A 19,500-nucleotide genomic window follows, 5' to 3' on the forward strand; every position below is an offset into this window, starting at 1 on the left:
TCAGCAGGGAATTGGGAGGAATTGGTGGGAATTATTGCTACTGAAGACTTTCATGGTGAATATACTTATCTCTAAGGGATGCCTGAAGATCATGATTGCAGCCCACATGGGCTGTTTGGAATTCAGTACTGTGGTAAAGACTACTGATGTAGTAGCCTAAATTTGTACCCTGTAATTGTTCTCATCCCTCCCTGCCTTTCCCAGTGGCAGGAATATAGCAATGGTAGCAGCTTCATTTGGAAAAATAATGGAAGCTGCCAAAACACCGAAGACGAAAAGAGATTGGGAGTACAAGCTTCTAGCTGTAAACACTGAGATGGTTCCACCTTCCTGCAAAAGTACCAGAGGATGTGAAAAAGCGAAAGATTAGCATAGTGCAAGAAGCAAGTGAGCTTTTGCATTGTAAACCTACCTCATTGCCTATGCAGCTAATTTCTAGAAATAAAATCTCTGTGGGGAGAGCAGAAGCCTTTCTGCTTTAAAGGAAAGGACTGGTGGGAGGTAGTAGCGTGGAACATCTCCTAACTGATAAGAAGAAACTCTGTAATACTTGCCTCTACGTGTCACCCTGGTAAAACAAAAAAAATCTGACTACTAGTAGAGCACTTGCTTGCAAGGGCAATTGACTGATTTTTCTTGCAACTCACTTGTATGCTTATTTGATTTGCTAGGCTGACCTGGCTTTGCCTTTCCTGTTCCCTAACAGGTCATGAGGTGGTTTTGGACTGTGGTCTCCAGTTTCACACAGGAAGAGCTGGCCAGGCTCTTGCAGTTCACAACTGGTTCCTCCCAGCTGCCCCCAGGAGGGTTTGCTGCACTCTGTCCATCTTTCCAGATCATTGCGGCTCCAACTCACAGTACTTTGCCGACAGCCCACACTTGGCAAGTATCCTGGGGTGGTAAGACTTTCTGCATTGTGCTTTTGGGAATGACACCAGCTAGCTGTGGTGGGCAAGCAGTGTATAACATGTAATGTGTGTGGCGCTCATGTCAACTCATCTAAAAGCAGCTGATGGGGATGGTCCCCTCTCAGATCTAGTCTGAATGGAATTTTTCTTTTGTTTTACAGTTTCAACCAGCTGTGCCTCCCTACTTATGACTCCTATGAAGAAGTGCACAAGATGTTGCAGCTAGCTATCAGCGAGGGTTGTGAGGGCTTTGGCATGCTGTGATTTCCCCTTTTCAGGAGACTACTTAGCCTCCTGGCTCTTTGTGGCAAGACCCAGGTTCAATCCTCTGCTTGTTCTCCTTTCCTTCACATGGGCAATGGAGGCAGAGCAAAGACTCCATGTAAAGGAATTTGTCATCCAGAAGATGTCACGTGGCCTTTCCGTATCCCAAATATGTCATCGAGAGCTCATCTTTTCCCTTTTCCTCATTCTCCCTTTGGTTCAATGTGAAACAGCAAAAGGACTGTGGTGCATTCATCAAGGAGATGTTGCACTTGATTTCCCTGCACGCTGTACACCCATCCTTCTGTGAGAAGATGAAGTTCATAAGCAGAAGTTACAGTGAGGTGCAGGAGATCTGCTGAGCTGCTGTTATCGTAGCTCTCTGGGAGGAACAGGGAAGACCAGCATGGAGCTCTGCTGGAAACCTGGCTCACGGGAAGCCTTAGTAACTTTCCAGGTCTTGGCTCAAACTCCTCCAAATGATGCTCCCCGATAGCTCATCTACCCCTATGACTCATGAAGAGTATAGGGTTGTCCATCCTTTCATCACCTGACCCAGAAGGGTTTCTGATTCTCCTTTTCCATCTTGCTCTGGATGCTGCTGTTGCCTGTATCACAGAGAAAAATGGGCAGTATCCATGGGAGGGAGTAATCCAGTGGGGAGAACAATCTTATCGGAGCACAAGTGCTGGCCCTGACAGTGATCCTGTACTACCTCCGCCAGGGTCCAGCAGCAGAAGCGTCCTTCTCCAGCAGTGGCTGGTAATGAGCCTCTGCAAAATGAACTGGAAGAGGAGTTTCTCCTCCATTGAATGTTTCTGACAGTTGATGTTGCACAGGAAGCTGTCCCACGCCCTTGCCTTCTTTTCCCTTCCTCAGGAGAGAAAGTATGGGCATGAGTGTGATCCCTTAATGCTGAGCACCAATGTCTATCCCACGTTCACCTTCAGGGTATGTATGTTATGTAGTAACAGTGACAAGTCAGTAAGCAGCTACAGTGTGCTTGCGTTTGTTGTTGGGGTGATGGTACTGGGCAGAACGTGGTAGCTCCACCCCGGCATCCCACAGGGTCTTGGCTTCTACCTCTATCATGCAGCAGCCTGAGGCTTCTCTTTCTCTACTGCATTTCAGGCAGAGTTTTCAGAGGGGTGCTGGTGCCTGGAGAGCAGCTGGCTTTCTGTCCTCCCAATCTTCCTACCTTCTTTTTTCAGCTCTCCTTTCCTCCCGTTCCATTCAGTGCTGCTGGCTTTCCAGCACTAAGTATTAACTAGAACTTTGCTCAACAGCCTGCACTCACCATGGTCTGACTTGTGGGGAGAGAAGTGGGCAGACCAGCATGAGAAGTAAGCTTATGATTGGGGTATGTTGTTCCTGGCAGTCCATTCAGCCCTTCCCAGGGAAATAAAGCAAAGGGGAACCTGGGAATCTTGATGAGTTCTTCAGTTAATTAAATTAAAGACCTTTAAGTTCTCAACAATCCCTTAGACAGTTCAGGTCAGGAGTGAAAGGCACGCAGGAGTCGAGGTGTGAGAAACCTGCATTGCTACTGTCTGTGGTGTAAGCTTTCACTGTATTATGGAAATGCTGGAGTCTCAGACTGGCATCCCTGAGCTAATTTTAGAACACTGTATTAGATAAAAAGTCACATCGTCCTCTTCAGCCCTGTTCTGCTGTCCTCAAGCTGATCAGGTCAGACTTCTGCACAGTATGGATATTTTAAGGTAAAGGTGTGTGCTTTTCCCTTATAGCTTAGTTGAATTGACTGGGAATTTGGGGAAAACATTCTATTTCTAGAAAATGTTTTCAAGGCAGCATCTTAGCCATTCTTGGGCTGAGTGTGTTACTTCTGTACAGAAAAAAATAAGCCATTTTGGTGCCAAAAAGCAGCCAGCTGAGCATTGAGACTACTCAGGGGGATTTCTTTGCCTTGTGAATTCATTCCCTTCCTGGCACTGAGAGGCTGCCAGCTTGAGAGTTGCCACTTGCGCTCTGACAGATCAATTTAGTAGTGGCTGTTCTCCCTTTTTTAGTACGGGCTCTGTTCTGCAAGGTCCTGACCTCCTTTGGGTGGAGAGTATGGTACCATTTTATTTACACTGCTGGTGGCTTCTATGGTCAGTAGAGTTACAGCTCCTGTGTTCTCCGTGCCACCACTTCACTGCTTTCTCCAGGGACCGAGAGGAGGTGGCGGTGCTCGGCTTAACTCCTGTTTTTTGGGAGGTGTAGCTTGGTGCTGTTCCCACGTTGCAGCCTTGTCTTGCATCTCACCTGGTGAGGATGTTTCCAGCCTTGTAGCTATGGGCCAACTCTGCCAGTGACATCTTCCTCAGGAATCTTCTCCCTTCTTCTCTTGAGCTGGACTTTTTTATTCTGAGGACAAAGTAGTTGGACATTGGGCAGTCTTCCTCTGCTGGAAAGAGCTCCTACATGCTTCTCATTGCATTGCAGCCAGCACCCCATGCTTCCCAGCAGCTGTGCAGATGCCAAGGACTTTCTTCTTAACACAAGTGCAGTCAGAACTGTGATGGGTGCTCTTAGTCAACTAAACCTATCCCCATTGTTTCCACAGGCCCCTGGCTGGTCCCATGTTTGAGATCCATCACAATGTTTCTAAACTTGTCTCTAGCTTTATACCTTTTCCCAGTGCAGTCACTTTTTATGCTGCCCTTAACACTGGCAATGGGGATGTGCTTTGGTCACCTCTACTGTATGTTACTTCTGGCAGAGGCTCGTTACTTTTCTTTTTACCCTTTATTTATTCCCACTTAATAGAGGCCCTTCTGTAGAAATCTTTAGGATCCTGGTATCATCTCAAGACAGGTTCCGTGTTTCCTGAAGCTGCTTTGAGGTGCAGAGGGCCTCGCTTCACCCTGTACCTGCAGGCCATGTTGCATGTTTTTAGAAACCAGGAGCTGTGGATGATACAGGTGAAATCCTTGTTCCCTCTGATGAATTTCTGGCAGAGTTCAGCCAAAATTTGGAAGCCTGTGGTTGTAGTAGCTGATTTTGTAAATAGTTTGTATAATAAATAAAATATTTTAAAAATGCTGCTTTCTCAGCTTAGCCTTCTTTTGGGGCTGTACAGAGAGAATCGAACTGGTTAGTGCTGTCCATGGGCGAGGGGTGTCTTGTGGAGGTCTGCTGCAAAGGGGGTGAGGTCGGTTCTCCACCTGCAGCCTTTCAGGGTGCCTGACTGAACCCAGGACCTGTGAGCTTCTGGGAAAAGGCAGGACTCTGGGCTTGGGGCTCAAAGGCTACTGAGGTCTCTCTGTAGGAGGCTGGAATATGGGCTGAAGCAGCTGGTAATGCCAAAAAGTATTTTAAGGACTCTTACGTAAATTAATAATGCAGTTGGTGCAGTTACTTTTTCATCTCACTGTGTATTAACTGACTCTGAGATGCAGGTATTTGTACCACTTGTGCTTCACTGTACTGTCAAGTGGGTTAGATGAAGCCAGGAGAAGAGGGGGCGTTTTGAGTCCTTGGCATCTTTTTAAGTTGTACAAAATGCTTTCAGACTGCAGGGTGGAAACAATGTACCTGCAAGTGTCTGCTAATGAGCAATGGAGTAATTAGTAAGCTGACAGCTTGTTGCCTTCAGGGACAATATCCAATTTCTGTGATTCTCTGAGTTTGAGCTGTTCCCCAGCTCTGATGAAAAGCATTCAATTTATCACTGGTTTTCCTTGTACTTTTTTTTTTTTTTTGTAGCTTAAGGATTAAAGTCGTAACTTTAAAACTTGAGAAGATTCTGCAACGTGATTCTGTGTCCATTAGCACTGCTGTCTGTAAAATGATGAAAACACATTCCTGGCCTGTACGAAGATTGAGCCCATCTTCAGCCAGCATAGCATTAGCTGGCTGTGTGTGTTGCACCATAAAACCAGGCAGATGTTCTCACATATTATGAAACGAGCATCCAGCCTTGATTCTGGCTTTCAAGCCATGAGCACTAGCTAAAGAAAAGAGTGAGCAGTGGATGTGAGTCTCAGGGATTGCCTCTGTAGCATTGTGCTGGGTCATGGTGTTACTTAGAAGCGCCTTGTTGGGAACACAGTTGTCTTGTGCTGGCTTCAGAGAAGATAGAGGTTAGGTAGAGCAGCAGAGAATGTTATGAAGAATCCCGAAACTGAAGCTGCAGTGTCCCCTGGGAATTGCAGAGGTTGTGAGTCTAGAGCTGCTGGAGTTGGGGGTCAGGGCACGAAAAGGTGGGTGACTTTGTCTGCAAACCTGGCAAAATGATACACGGCAAACCGTGTGGACCTGTCTTTACATGCCATGACTGGTATTACTCAGGGGAAGAGGGCCACGTTGAGGCTGGAGTTTTCAGAAACACTGTCTCGTTTGGGTGTGAAGGAGAGAGCTCAGCTTGCTGGATTACTTCAGCATGAAGTAGGTTCTAAAGTTTCTGCCTCTCTTTGCAGGATGTGTGGTATCATCTGGCTGCCCCCATTGCCTGCCCTGATCACCAGCTTCTTGTGATGTCTTGGAGAGGGAGTGGTGACAGTGACTTGTTGCTGACTCCACAGCTTCCTTTTATCCTGGCATGGACTTGGGGCTGGGAGAGGAGTCATGCCCACGCCCTTCATGCTGGAATCCTACATGCCCTGACTTGTGTCTCCAGCAATAGCAAGGAGTTGCCTGGTGTCTTAGGATCTGTGATTCCATACGCTGAGATGTGTCAAGACGTACTGCTTGGGAAACTGGATTTCTGTGCATTTGGTTCCTCTGCTTAGCTTTCTATTTGCCTTAATTGTAGAACTACGGAGGAGGAATTTCTTCAGATAACTGAATGAGAAAATGAGGAAACGATGCTTGATTTGGATAAGATTTCTTCATGCTTTCATAGTGTTATGGCTCAGTTGGTGAGTTGGACCAACTGGTTCCCATAGCGAATTATTATGTTTTGTATGGTTTTGGCTGTTCTGCTACCATCTTGTGTCTGACTGACCTGGCACATGACAGGAGAAAGAGCTTGAACATGTGATTATGGAAACTATAAAAGGAAAACACTTATGGGAAACAGCAAAGTCCACCAGGACCTCAGCCTGTCTTGGCTTCAGCCTTATGGTGCAGAATCTGAGAGTTTAGAATCTTCCTCTTAAACTCTTTCCTTGTTTATTTCACTGAATGCGTGAGAAACCCTAATCTCTGCTCTCCAGAGCATGAAACATGATTGTAGGGAGGGAGGTGTTGCTGCATGAATATGTTCATTTTTAGACATAATTTGCTATAACTTTTGCAGTAAAACAAAACAGCTGTAGCTGAAGTTCACCCAAAATTCCCAGTCAATCTTTTCCAGCTACCCTTCTGCAGGCATGGCGTGCTACAAAGCGTGTTGAGGCGCGGGCAAGTGCACGCAGGGTTGTAAGTGGGGAATGAGGCTGACAGCCAAGCCTTTCAGACTCTCAGACTTGGTATAAAGCTGCAAGACAAAGGAAGCGGAGCTCTTGTACCATGTGAGGGATGGAGAAACTGGAATTAGCCTAACGCTGCTCTGGCGTTTTCCCAGAGGCATGTGAAGGCCAGACTGAGTTTGGGTGGGTTTTGGGGGAGTGACCCTGCAGTGGCCAAAACAGAATTATTCTCTTCCTCTTGAGGCAATTCTCCAATAAGCTGCGAGAAGCGTGTTGGCCTGTACTCACACCTTAATTTAGGGATTTATGCTAACATAATTCTGATGGCCTGTAAACTGATGCAATTTTCTGAGTAATCGTAGAAATCTCATCCCTTACCTGAAGGAAGAGCTGCTTGGGGCTCTCTTGTGCTTCAGTAGCTGAAATGTGGGGTTGTCTCGAGATAATCTGGTGTCCCTTATGGCAGTGGGTAAAGAAACGCAGGGAAATACAAGTCTCTGCAGTCTTCTTGAAGGATGATGGAACCAGCTCGGGGGGGATGGGGGGTGGTCAGATTTGCCTGGGGAAGTGATTTGCTTGTCAGAGACTAGCTCAGATTTGCAGAGACCTCTATTGCTGGCATGGAACAGACTTGGACTCCTACTTGGGGACAACTGACAGCCCCTTGTCTATGACGAGCAGTCAACAGCAGTATGCAGTCTTCCCTCTCCTAGGCCCTTTCATATGGAGAACAATGTGCAACACACTGGTAGCAATTGTAGTCACCGCTGAAACTAAAAATTACAGTACAAAAATATCACCTTGGTGTCTTCTAGTAAGACATTGAACTGTTGGTTTTCTGCTGCATGTCCTCACCCAGTGAGAGCCACTCATTGGGCTGCTATCTCTTATGCTGACCAGTGTTGTCTTGTTCCCTTCTGCTCATGCTCTTCCTGTTCATCTTCTGTCCTCTCCGTCTTTTTCCCCATCCCAAAGAGCAGACAGTCCCTCTGCATCCAGATGTTGTATAGCTCCTTGCACAATGGGGCTCTGTTTCCAGATGGGGGCTCCTAATGCTACACAGCATTGCTGTTAAAAATGGAGGGCCTGGTTGTAGATAGCCCTACGGCCATCAAGTTGGAGGGAGTGGGGAGTTCTGGTAAAGGGGACAGCTGTTGTGGTAATGAATCTTTTCCTTTTTGGAAGACTTTCACACCACCTGCCCTGGTGCTCAGGTCTGCCATGCTCCCTGGCTCAGCTCTGTGCTCTGAACTCGGCTCCCCCCACTCCTCCCAGCAGAGCCCTGCTGCCCCGGCTCAGGGATGCTCACCGTGCCTCGGCACAGGGACAGGTACCGATGTGGCAGCCCTTTTCTGTCGACAGAAGGTGACTGTAGCTGGTTGGCCACCAGAGGGGGACCGATAGTCAACTTGAGCTGGTCAGGTTTAAGAGTGGCCAACTTCAGCTCTCTGGAAACCCTGCAGGTTGGGTTGCTGCTGTCTGGGGGGCTGTGTTTTTGTTCAGCAGACCTCTTAGTCTAGCAAAAAGTTGGCTGGCAGGTTCTCTTGCTGTGCTTCTAACCCCCAAACTGGAGCATATGAGAAGAGAGCATCTGGGAAGCATCCCCTGGTTCGGCACATGTCCCTGTTGCACCGCTCCCCCTTGCCCTTTTCCATCAGGCATCACATTTAAAATGCATGAAAGGAAGATGGATTTACATATGTATGATTAACCTGCAGCACAGTCTCTCAGGAGACTTGGGACAAATAGCTTAGTAAGAATAACGTGCTTAATATGAACAAACAACAGCAGTAACACTAACCAGATTAGATGTATTCCCTCTGCCTTTGAGACACAGATTAGTCATCGGTTTGCCAGGGGAGAGGGAGTTTTAACACATGGACCAGAAAAGCAGAATTGAGCTTATGCACAGAGAGGGCTGATATTCTCTTTTTAGGGCTCATTGTAACTCAACGGACAGTTAACAGCAAGTATCACTGGCCTTTCCTGGGAGCCTGGGGGAGTGGAAGTTGACATGCGCTTGGATGAGTTGCAGTAGGTGACTGGAGGCAGTGCAGCAGCTCCGGGGACAGGAGGGGGAAAGGACCCTATTACCACCCTTGGTAACCCTTGGGGTGGTAACTGGCCTGAACCAGTCCCTGCACAGGCAGTGCCTGCCTTGGATGCTCTCTGCATGGGGCTGTTTTTGAGTAGAGCAGGCTTGGCCCAGCTGACCTTGCACTTCGCAGTTAGCAGTGTCAGAGGCCTGTTGGAAGTGGATTTGGAAGGTGCTCTGGGAATGTCTTTCTAGGAGTTGGCTCTACTGTGCCTCAGCCCTTCTGGTTCCTTCTCCTGAGCTGGGCTGAGCGGCAATTCAAGTGCCAAGCGACAGGGTTTCAGAGTAGCCGCATACCAAACACATTAGTGGGGTGTATTGCACTTGGTGCCGCCGTTCCGGCTCAAGCCTGAGGCTCTGACCTTGATGGATCTGCTCCCAGGAGCTGAGGGAAAGGCACCGGGTCAAACAGCAACAGCAGAGGGAGGAAGGTAAAGTGTCATGGGACTGGTGGTGTTTGATCCAAGAGGCATCTTTAGATTCTAGTGCAGAAATTCTTAAAGATCAGAAGGCATCTCTCTGGCTGCATTTCTCAGCAGGATCCCTGCTCCTCAAGTGCCCAGTTCAGTGCTGGAGGTTGAGGATTGCGTGAAGAGATAGTCTGTGGAGACGGATAGAGGACCAGCATCCAATACAAGGTTGTGGTATTGAAGAAGTTTATAAAGGGCTGAAGGGTGCAGAGGAAACACACAGCTCCTCCTGATCCCTTTGTCTTGTTGAACAAGGTCAAAGTGACAGCCAGCAGGGTTTGAAAGGCAAGGAGCACCTGGCTAATCAAAGCTGTCTGCTCCACAGATGGGCTGAGGAAAGCAAGAGCTTTCCTCCTTGTCCTCCTAAGGGCAGATAGATAAGAGAGTGTGACATGTGTGGGTAACAAAAGCATCCATGGTTAAATAAGATTTAAAGCAAACAAACCTTCCTGCTTTGGAGCCAAAGCCTGACTCTGAAGGACAGGAGTTAGAAAGGAGCTTGCTTTCTGCTTCTCTTGAAGCTAGCCACTGTCCTGTGCAGGATGCTGACCTGGAGGAGTGTTTGGCAGCTGGTGGCCCTAGGCAGGAAGAAGGCGGCAGAATCTGCTTTAATCCTGCCATAGACGTCATGCTGATTAGGGCTGAGCCAATTTAATACTTGAATAAGGAACGGACAGAGCCTTCACAGAACTGGAAGTTACTGGCTTTCCAGAAACCCTCTCCCATCTTAGGGAAGGGCCACTCAACACCCTGCTGTGCCCGTAAGAGGGGCTGCACAGAGAAGGGGCTCTCTCTTGTGCCCTGTGGTGCCTGTGCAGCACCTACCATGTTCCCAGTGGGTGTATCAATGTAGAGACCCGCCAGATATGGGGTCCAGAGCATCCTGGTGTCTGCCACTAGCCAAATTTTGGTAGTGCTGTTCTGTTCCCTGGATAGCTGATTTCCTTTATACTCCCGTCTGAGCTGTTGGATGGACGTGAGGTGATGACAAAGCCTGAGCCTGGAAGGGAGCTGTGTGGTGGTGCTGGGTCAGGGAGCCCCGTGCCTGTGTTCTTACACATCCGAGAGCTGGCAGACTCACGGCAGGGAGTGTACGCACTGCTCTGTGAGGCCCCGTACCCTTCTTGAGCCATGAACCCTACTTGTAGGTACAGGAATACCTTTTTTGCTCTGTGGCCTCAGCCTCATGCAGGTTTGAGGAGGAGGAGGAGGGCTGTCTGCTGAAGCCCATCATTGGTGAGCCCCATGGAGAAGTGGATGCAGCTGTGGCTTCTCTGCCTCCTCACCTTCATCCCTCTCCCTACATCTCATCCTCTGCCCTGTTCTCTTCTACTATTGCTCCTTGTCCGCTCTGTTTGCCAGTGTGGCAGCGGAGAAGACGAAGCACCCTGATGCGCTCTGGCTTGGCCTTCTCCAGAAACCTGCACAGGGAGAGCTCCCTCCCCAGTTTTCTCTGGCTGCCTTTTGCCTTTCTAATCAGTCATGGTAATTTACCCTGGCACTGTTTGGCAGGGGCTGTACCTTGGCATCATGAGCAGCCAGGGTCAGCTGTCAGCCTCTGAGCCATGAGCCTAATGCAACAGAACAGATGTAGGTATTTTTTCCAACTTTTCCCTGGGCAGCAGGATTAAAGTCTCTGTTCTCAGCTGGGGTCCCCGGTGTAGTCACTTCCCACTGTGTTACACAACACCCTATTAAGATGAACAGCACAAACATGTTCATTGGGATCCCTTCCCCCAACCCTAGAAGGCCAAGGAACAAAGGCGAGGGAGGTTTCCAAAGGCTGAGGAGCTGCCTGTTTGGTCCAGGAGCCCTGAAGATAATCCTGCCCAGGCATCCTGCTGTGAAAGGGCCCTGCCACTCTCTATCCTTTTGGTGCTGGGGTAAGAGGGAACGTGGGGTGGGGAGGAGTGTGTGTGTGTGTAAGAGATCAGTGGGGTCGTGTTCCTCTTAAATCCATCCGGCTGTGTGCAAACCTGAGTGGGTACCAATGGGGGGGAGAAACTAGGATGGCAGCATCACCCCCAGGCCTGGTGCCTGTGCCTGCGCCTGCCCCCTGAGCTGAAGGTTTCCGAGCGTGCATGAGCAAACCTGAAAACAAAAAGGGACTGGAGAGAAACCCCCCAGGGGTGCTCGGTGCTAGCAAGGGATTAAGGGTTAGGGTGCGGTCCATGGTCCAGGTCGACTTTCTTGCTGGAATTCAAAGGTGTCGTTCCCCGAGAAGACTCTGGTGTTTTCTGATGGCCACAAAGGTACTGAGGGAACTTGCTGGGAACAGGGAGGCTGCCTGTTCTCCTTAGCCGATCCTGAAGCAGTCGTCTGCAAGCGAGGGGCTGTGGGCACCCCTGGCGAGCAGGAGAGGGCTTCCCCAGCAGCCCAAAGGGAGCAGTCGAGTCTGTGCGAGCACGCATAAGGATCTGCTGCCTCTGTTCACCAATTACTTGCTTTAGTGACAAAAGACCATAAATGAACAAGGGCATTAATTAGGTCCGCAGCAGGCCAGGTTTGGAGGCCTGCAGGGCTGAGACGTCTGGAGCAGGTTCAAAGACGCAGGGGGAGGAGAAGGCCCTGGAGCTCTGTGTAGCAAACAAAGGTGCTGCTGGTTCTCCCCCTCAGCCAGGGCTGTGAAAAAAACATCTCTGACCAGAAGGATGGTCCCCAGGAGCAGGAGAGACCAGCTCCTGGCAGCATCCATTTGTTCAGGCCTCTGATGAAGGACTTAACCAGCTTGTTAATTCACTCCTTTGTCCAGCTGCAGACCCTTTCTCATCGCAAAGCAAGGCTCCAGGGCAGTGTGTGCAGTTGTGAGCCAGCTCCTATGGCCCTGGTACTGTGCTCTGTGTGCTGGATGATCCAGCAAGCCATCGGCAGGGCTGGGGAGCTGGAGGCATGTGGCAGCTGTCTGGCCCATCTCTAGTAAAAATGCTCGCAGCAGGTCCTTTCCATCTGCTTTGGCCCAAGAGTGACCCGTGCAAACCTCCTCTCCCCTGCAGTCGCCTCAGCAGATGGTGGGAAGGCAGATGGAAAGAGGGAAATCTCCGAAGCTGTTTTGGTGCTGGGGTAAGAGGGAACGTGGGGTGGGGAGGAGTGTGTGTGTGTGTGTAAGAGATCAGTGGGGTCGTGTTCCTCTTAAATCCATCTGGCTGTGTGCAAACCTGAGTGGGTACCAATGGGGGGGAGAAACTAGGATGGCAGCATCACCCCCAGGCCTGGTGCCTGTGCCTGCGCCTGCCCCCTGAGCTGAAGGTTTCCAAGCGTGCATGAGCAAACCTGAAAACAAAAAGGGACTGGAGAGAAACCCCCGAGGGGTGCTCGGTGCTAGCAAGGGATTAAGGGTTAGGGTGCGGTCCATGGTCCAGGTCGACTTTCTTGCTGGAATTCAAAGGTGTCGTTCCCCGAGAAGACTCTGGTGTTTTCTGATGGCCACAAAGGTACTGAGGGAACTTGCTGGGAACAGGGAGGCTGCCTGTTCTCCTTAGCCGATCCTGAAGCAGTCGTCTGCAAGCGAGGGGCTGTGGGCACCCCTGGCGAGCAGGAGAGGGCTTCCCCAGCAGCCCAAAGGGAGCAGTCGAGTCTGTGCGAGCACGCATAAGGATCTGCTGCCTCTGTTCACCAATTACTTGCTTTAGTGACAAAAGACCATAAATGAACAAGGGCATTAATTAGGTCCGCAGCAGGCCAGGTTTGGAGGCCTGCAGGGCTGAGACGTCTGGAGCAGGTTCAAAGACGCAGGGGGAGGAGAAGGCCCTGGAGCTCTGTGTAGCAAACAAAGGTGCTGCTGGTTCTCCCCCTCAGCCAGGGCTGTGAAAAAAACATCTCTGACCAGAAGGATGGTCCCCAGGAGCAGGAGAGACCAGCTCCTGGCAGCATCCATTTGTTCAGGCCTCTGATGAAGGACTTAACCAGCTTGTTAATTCACTCCTTTGTCCAGCTGCAGACCCTTTCTCATCGCAAAGCAAGGCTCCAGGGCAGTGTGTGCAGTTGTGAGCCAGCTCCTATGGCCCTGGTACTGTGCTCTGTGTGCTGGATGATCCAGCAAGCCATCGGCAGGGCTGGGGAGCTGGAGGCATGTGGCAGCTGTCTGGCCCATCTCTAGTAAAAATGCTCGCAGCAGGTCCTTTCCATCTGCTTTGGCCCAAGAGTGACCCGTGCAAACCTCCTCTCCCCTGCAGTCGCCTCAGCAGATGGTGGGAAGGCAGATGGAAAGAGGGAAATCTCCGAAGCTGTAGCCATAGAAAGGTCAGACCCCACGGTACCTCTCACCCCAACACCCACAGGTGTTGGGTTTGTGCAGTGCCACCAAAGCCCTGAGCCTTGGCCTCCGTGTCCCTTCTCCCACCCCTCCGAGCACCTCCTGCTCCCTTCTCTAGACCTCAGTGGAGGCTCTGGATGGCATCCAGATGGAAAAGAGCCTGCCCCAGCTCCACAAGCAGAGTAGGAAGGGGCACCCACGTTATGAGGGGAGCTCACAGTGCAGTGAAAGCTGAAGAACGCTTGTGCTCTAGATGACGTGTTGATAGGGTCTTGGAGCCTATGAGTTTAAGGATGAGGGGCTGTTCAGTTGTGGTAAATCACTGCCAACCACCTTGGGCAGCTGTTCTCTTGTCTCCCCCCCGCCTTTCACCCTGGGTGGATACAGTCTGCTTTGGGGAGGGGGCAGAGGATCCTTTCCTCACCTGTAATTTTACCAGACTGCAGGAATTCAAGGAGGTGGAAGGGTGCACTTGGCCCATGCTGGAGGAAGTTTCAGCTCATCAGGGGTGTTTGGGACAGCCGAGTTGTGTATTGCCCGCCAGGCTGCACCAGCTGTTCTGGAGTCAGGACTCAAACCATGACCAGACTTGGTCCCTGTTCCAGACTTTTCCTTCACCTCATTTGTTAGCGGCTTCGGATGTGAATTCTGTGGCTGGTACGTGGAGGCCTGGCTGGCTTGCAGGGCTCCTGTCCAGCTGCCCTCGTTCGATCTTCCTCCCCGACGGGCCTGGCTGCATGCGAGCACTGCAAGAGGTCTTGGAGGGAATGTGAGGGTATCAGGTTAATGGTGTTCATCACTGCTGCCCTTACTCTCCAGGTGACAGCAGTTGTTGACCTCCACAGAGGACAGGCCCTTCCCATAACACAAACGAGACAGATGAGTCCAAGTACAACAGAGAGGTGCAAGGTTTGCCTTGCAGAGGCAGTTCACACCCCCCCTTGCACGACACAAGCAGCTCATGAGACGACCCTTCCTCCTGCAAAATAGCTTGTGCAGGCAGTGTGGGCAAGGAGCAAGAAACAGCCTGAAAAGGAATAGCAGGATGGTGGAGAGAAGCTTGGAGAGGTCGCCAGGCCTGCAAATGCAAAGATGTCTAGGGGCCATGTAGAGGGGCTCCACTGTAATGTTTGGTACCATGCCCAGCCTAAAGCTCTAGCACCATTTAGCAGGCTGGACCAGCTTTGGCCTCGGTCTTGTTTGGCTTGATGGAAGTAGTTGTCATCGTGTCCAGAGTACAGTATCATTGTCACTCTTTAATTCCTCCAACGAGGTGTTGCAAACAGATATACACATGTTGTAGCCGTACTTTGGATTTGGATTTGCCTCTGGGGACAGACAGTGATAAGAGTTAAGAGCTGTTTAGATCCCCAACTGTTGTGTTTCTGAACTGGTTTCTAGCAAGAACAGAAGACAGGAGGCTGCGGAAGAGGCCGCCTCCCCCAGCATGCAGAAGCATCCTGCTGGGCTGGGGAGGGACTCCGAGCTGGTGATGCCCTCCGAGCAGCTGGGGGTTAATGACCAGGCTAAGGTTATTGGTAACATTACCCGACAACTGCTAATTGGGTTTGCCCTTGTTCAGCGCCTGCCCCTGGGATTTCGCCTGGCAGCTGCAGGGGCAGGTCTGGGTCTGTGGAGGCAGGTCCCCCATGGAAAGAGGCTGCTGTGATTGATGACCAGTGATGAATGAGAGGGAAAATGATAGGAGGAGAAAGCTGCCAATGCTTTAGTTCTGGTGGGTATAGAGATTTAGCCTGGTTTGGATGTGCCGGCAGGAAGGGGACGGTCCTTGGCCAGCCAGGGTGTTAACAAGCCAGAGGTGAGCGTGGGTGATGAGGACGGCCACGGCTGTGTTGCATAAATCAAGCTTTAAGTGCCAGAAAAAGACTCTAGGGAGGTGAAATGTCTAAGTGTCATCAGCTCTGCAGAGATAATGAGAACCAGAAAAGCACCGGTAGGTAAAATGGCACAGATCCATGAAAATAGGCTTGTGGGCCTGGAATCCTTGTGGATCCATGCTGACTGTGGGGCTGGCGGGGGAGATGGCCGTGGGGGAGTCTGGTATTTATGGAGGGACTGTAGGGTTAATCCTCCTCAATCTCAGAGGCAATCGACACTGAAAGAAGAGTCTTCCTGCCAAATTATGTCCCCTGATCACCTGCCCTTCCCACCCCCCTTCAGTTGCCTTGAACAGAAAGCAAGAAATTGAGGGGAACAGCAAGGGCCGGATCTGCTGTCACTGTGTTTGTGGGGTCAGTGTGAGTGAGGGGGACACCCCCCACTTTTGCTCTGGGCTTAGCCTCTTGAATACAGCACTGTCACCTGGGGCTTGAGGCAGCCCCTTGGGGGCTGGAGCCAGGAGGTGCAGTCAGGAGCATTGTGCAGGTCCATGGGTGTCATGTCCCCAAGACAGGCACTCCCAGCTCCTCCAGTGGTGAGCAAACCCATTGCAGCAAAGGTGGCTGATGGCCACCTCTTAGAGATCGGATCAGAGTGAACCACACTGGAGCAGGCTGCCCAGGGAGACTGTGGAGCCTCCATCTTTGGAAGGGTTCAAAAACCCAACCAGACACAGCCCTGAGCATCCTGGGCTGAGCAGGGGGCTGGATGGGACCATCTCCAGAGGTCCCATCCCACCTCAACCAGTCTGTGATTGTGTGGAAGAGCACCAGGGTATGCTCTTCACTGCCAGGACCATGTGCTTGCTTGGCCATGGCTGGGAGGCTCATGGCTGGCTGAGACGAGGACCGTAGGAGCCTGTTTCCTCCTCACCTCCAATGCGAAACCAAACTTCACTGCTCCCTTGCCTACGCTGCTCCTTGCAGGGCTGTGGCTGAGCTCTGCAGAGTAGGAGCTCTCCTGGGCGCTGTTGGAAGCCATCTGAGCTGCTGCCTCCGGGCACTGCGGTGGTGAAGCTGGTTTGCTTCCACTCCTCCCGAAAGGAGGTAGGGCTGTAAAGCCACGTGGAAGTTAAGCACCAATCTTTGGCACCAACCTTTGGCACCAACTTTGGCCACCTTTGGCATTAGGCTTGAACTAGTGGGGGCAAGGGCAGGGTTATTTCATGAAATAGCAATGAAGTATCTGGTGGGGGTTTGTTTTTCTAGCTGCCTCCTTGTTGGTGCCCCGAAGGCTTGTGGTGAAGGGCAGATGTTCAGTCCTGTACCTGTACCCCAGGCATGCTCCTTCCTCTGCCCACAAAGGCTGCGTTCCCAGCCTCGGGAGAAGCTCTGTGCCAGCTGTGAGATCTCAGCCTGGATTAAGTGGCAAAGGCAAATTCTCGCTTTGGGAAGAGCACACTTGACCTTTGTCTCGGCGGAGTTATGCTCTCCCTCGGGAGGAAGTGTTGGCTCAGCCGCTGAACAAAGCGCTGGCTGTCATGAGCAAAGACCTGCCTGCCCTGGGGAGGGAGAGCCTGGGGTGGGGGTCAGATTTATGCTCCAGGGGGGAGGAAGAGGCAGCAGACCCACTGACCTGGAAGCTGAGAGGTGACCAGCTCAATTTACTGAGAAATGCAAAGCTACATGGTCTCCTCTGTCAGTAAAAATGTACCGTCTGGGCAGACGGGCCCACTGGCACATCCAGATGCCAGGGGGGAATTTGCTTGGTAAGATCCAAATGATGTTTTGAATCCCCTTTCTCTCCTTATTTTCCATCCCGTTCTCCTCTGTCATGTCTTGCCGTGCCTCTCATCCTGAATTGCCGCTAGCACCTTTGCAGGTTCTCCAGGTCCCATGGCAGAAGTCCTTGGTAACAAACTTGGCCCTAGCATGGACTTAATACAACGCTATACGTGCTCAGTGGTAGGTGCAGCTAAACCTGCTTGTTTTCCTTAAGCGGTGGTGTGCGTACAGCTCTCGCGTTAATTCAGATGCTTTCTCCTACAGTAAGCCCTTTGTTCTACGTAATGCGGCTCACTCTAGTGCCAGAGGGCCCAGCAAGGATACGGGCAAACAGAGAGAGTGGGCATGTGGGATGGTCTCTCTTCCACTTTGTACCTGAGGGCTGAAGCTAGGTGGTTCATCTGAGATCACAGAAGCAGCCTGCATCAGAGCCAGGAGCATCGGCACTGTGGGCAGTGCCACGACCCCGTTGTCATGGGCTCTGTTTAGAAGCTGTCAAGTCTCTCTATGCTGATGCTCCTCCATGCATTCACCTAAGTCAGGTTGCTCTTATTTCCAGGATTTTTTTGGGAGCTCTGCAGCCCCAACACTAGGCTTTTGAAACAGATACACAAGGATGAAGAATCTGGCTGAGTGCAAAGCACTATAGAAATGCATTTGCATTTCCATCACTGCAGGTACAGTGTTTGAAGGTTTGGTGTTACCTCTGACCTTCACACCCTTGTCCCTCCCCAGCCTCCTCCACTGAAGTACTCTCATCTTGGAACCACTTTGAATTAGTGGCCTCTGAAGAGGTAGCTTAATATTACTGAGAGCATGTGGATTAGAGAGGGAAGAGATTCACTCAAGTGGAGCTGATGAAAGAATCCACATCTGCCCAAGCCTCCAAAGGGCTGTAAAATAGGTATAAATACATTTATAGTCTACTGCATTGCAGGGAAGAGACTGATCCAGCTTGAAATAAATGTCTCCTTCTGTGCCACCTTGCCAGTTCCTGTAGATATTTGTACAGTGCTCAGCCACTGGGCTAGCAGACTGGCCTCTCCTTCAGGGGTGAGGAGAGCATAGTGTGGCAGTCAGTACTGCAGGACAGAAATGTGGCCTTCACCTGCAGGTGGACCAGCAAAATGGAAGGAGATGAGAGGACCCTGCCAGCTGCCAGCCAGACTATTACAGGGCGAGAACGAGGGGAGAAGCAGTTTTGGAGAGCACATCTGTATCCAGCATCTCTGTGCCTTACCATTCGGAGAAGGATTTTGAATCAGCTGCTGTGAACTTAGACCTAGGCCACGTGAAGATCCTGTGGGAAGGAACCACCACCACGTTACCAAAGCTCTCCTGCATGCTGGGGGCAGAGCTACCTCCTGCTCCATCAGCTTTACAGGTCTTCTGTGTCTCTTGCCTCTGTGTCACTCACACCCCAAAGTATCAGCTGTGTTTCTGTTGGCGAGGGATGGCTGGGAAGAGACCAAAATCAGAGTGTGTTACTGAATGCTTGCATGGGAGGTCTGTTGTTAGCACGGGCGTGAGAGCTGCACATCTGAGAAACTAATATGATGAGAGGGGCTGTGCACGTGAAACAACTCAGGGCAGTGGGCCACGTTCCTCCTTTAGATCTGCTTGGTGCTGACAAACACATTAGTGGCAGCTTGATGCTGCTGCTGAGCAGGACTTTGCTGAGAGCAAAAGCCCTGGAGGCTGTTGGGAGGCTGAGCTTTGCACAGGACCGAGCTGATGGAGTCGGTTCCCCCTCCGCCCCAGCGCATATGGTGCAGATTCCCAACCAATTTTCTGAGCAGGCGGTGTTTCTGGGAGGTGTTTGGCTGAAGCCTGGGCTCAGTGCAGCTGCGTCAGCGGGTTCTGGGGTGGGAAGGGCACTGGATTTCACTTCTCCATTTCCCTCCTAGAGCCTTGTTGACACAGCTTCCTGGACCAATAGTGTCAGGAAGAGAAAGTTCAGTTTCTGGTGTGTGTGTGTGGCTTGGCCCAACCTGCATGGGGCGTGAGAAGGGCACCGAACCATCCTTTCAGCCCAGCTGCTTCCTCCACTAAAGCATTGAGACAGAGCCTCTGCCATACCCAGACTGTTTGGAAACATGTTGATAAACTTCCAAATGTCTATTTTACAATCCAGATGTGCTAGCCTTGGCTGTAAACCCTCATCTGAAGAACAGGTGTGCTATAATGTTTCTAGCAGTGGCCCCAAAGCCAGCTGGAGGCTTGAGCTGAGCAGGGGCCAAGGGGCTGGTGCCATATAGGATATGGATACCGGGGCAGGGACAGGTGAGGCAGAGAGCTGTAGGTCAGCTGTAGTTCATGGCAACCCAGAGTCAGACTGTGAGTGAAGAAAGGGGCATGCCAGAATATCCTTCAACCCCCAGCCTCTGCTTAGCAGCACCGGAGCCATCTCAGGAGAGGCTGCCCTGGTTGTACAGGCAACCTGGATGCATCCGTGGGGTGCATCAGCCTTGGTCGGATCTGTCCTGGTGAGCAAGCACTGGGCTAGAGGCGGCCACCAGCCTCTGCTGGCT

The 19,500-nt window shown here is 51.0% G+C and overlaps 2 protein-coding genes across 5 annotated transcripts in view; both read left to right on the forward strand.

Moving 5' to 3' along the window:
* The window catches only part of AREL1 (apoptosis resistant E3 ubiquitin protein ligase 1), a 21,145-nt gene extending 16,877 nt beyond the window's left edge, over positions 1–4,268 (forward strand). For 2 of the 4 annotated variants that reach the window (XM_009646671.2, XM_035902019.1), the window contains 2 exons: positions 707–882; positions 1,070–4,267. In XM_009646671.2, the coding sequence (XP_009644966.1) occupies positions 707–882; positions 1,070–1,172 (279 nt within the window). In that variant the 3' untranslated portion in view covers positions 1,173–4,267. Of the gene's footprint in view, positions 1–706; positions 883–1,069 lie in introns of those variants that run through there. The other 2 variants (XM_035902020.1, XR_004842997.1) reach the window with 2 other exon arrangements.
* Positions 2,042–19,500, forward strand: part of LTBP2 (latent transforming growth factor beta binding protein 2) — a 96,098-nt gene continuing 78,639 nt past the window's right edge. Inside the window, exon 1 of the mRNA XM_035902032.1 lies at positions 2,042–2,123. Within this exon, the coding sequence (XP_035757925.1) occupies positions 2,098–2,123 (26 nt within the window). The 5' untranslated portion in view covers positions 2,042–2,097. The remainder of the gene's footprint in view (positions 2,124–19,500) is intronic.

The sequence above is a fragment of the Egretta garzetta genome, unplaced genomic scaffold (assembly GCF_000687185.1).
Source record: "Egretta garzetta isolate BGI_Z169 unplaced genomic scaffold, ASM68718v1 scaffold79, whole genome shotgun sequence".
In the NCBI taxonomy this organism is placed as follows: domain Eukaryota; kingdom Metazoa; phylum Chordata; class Aves; order Pelecaniformes; family Ardeidae; genus Egretta; species Egretta garzetta.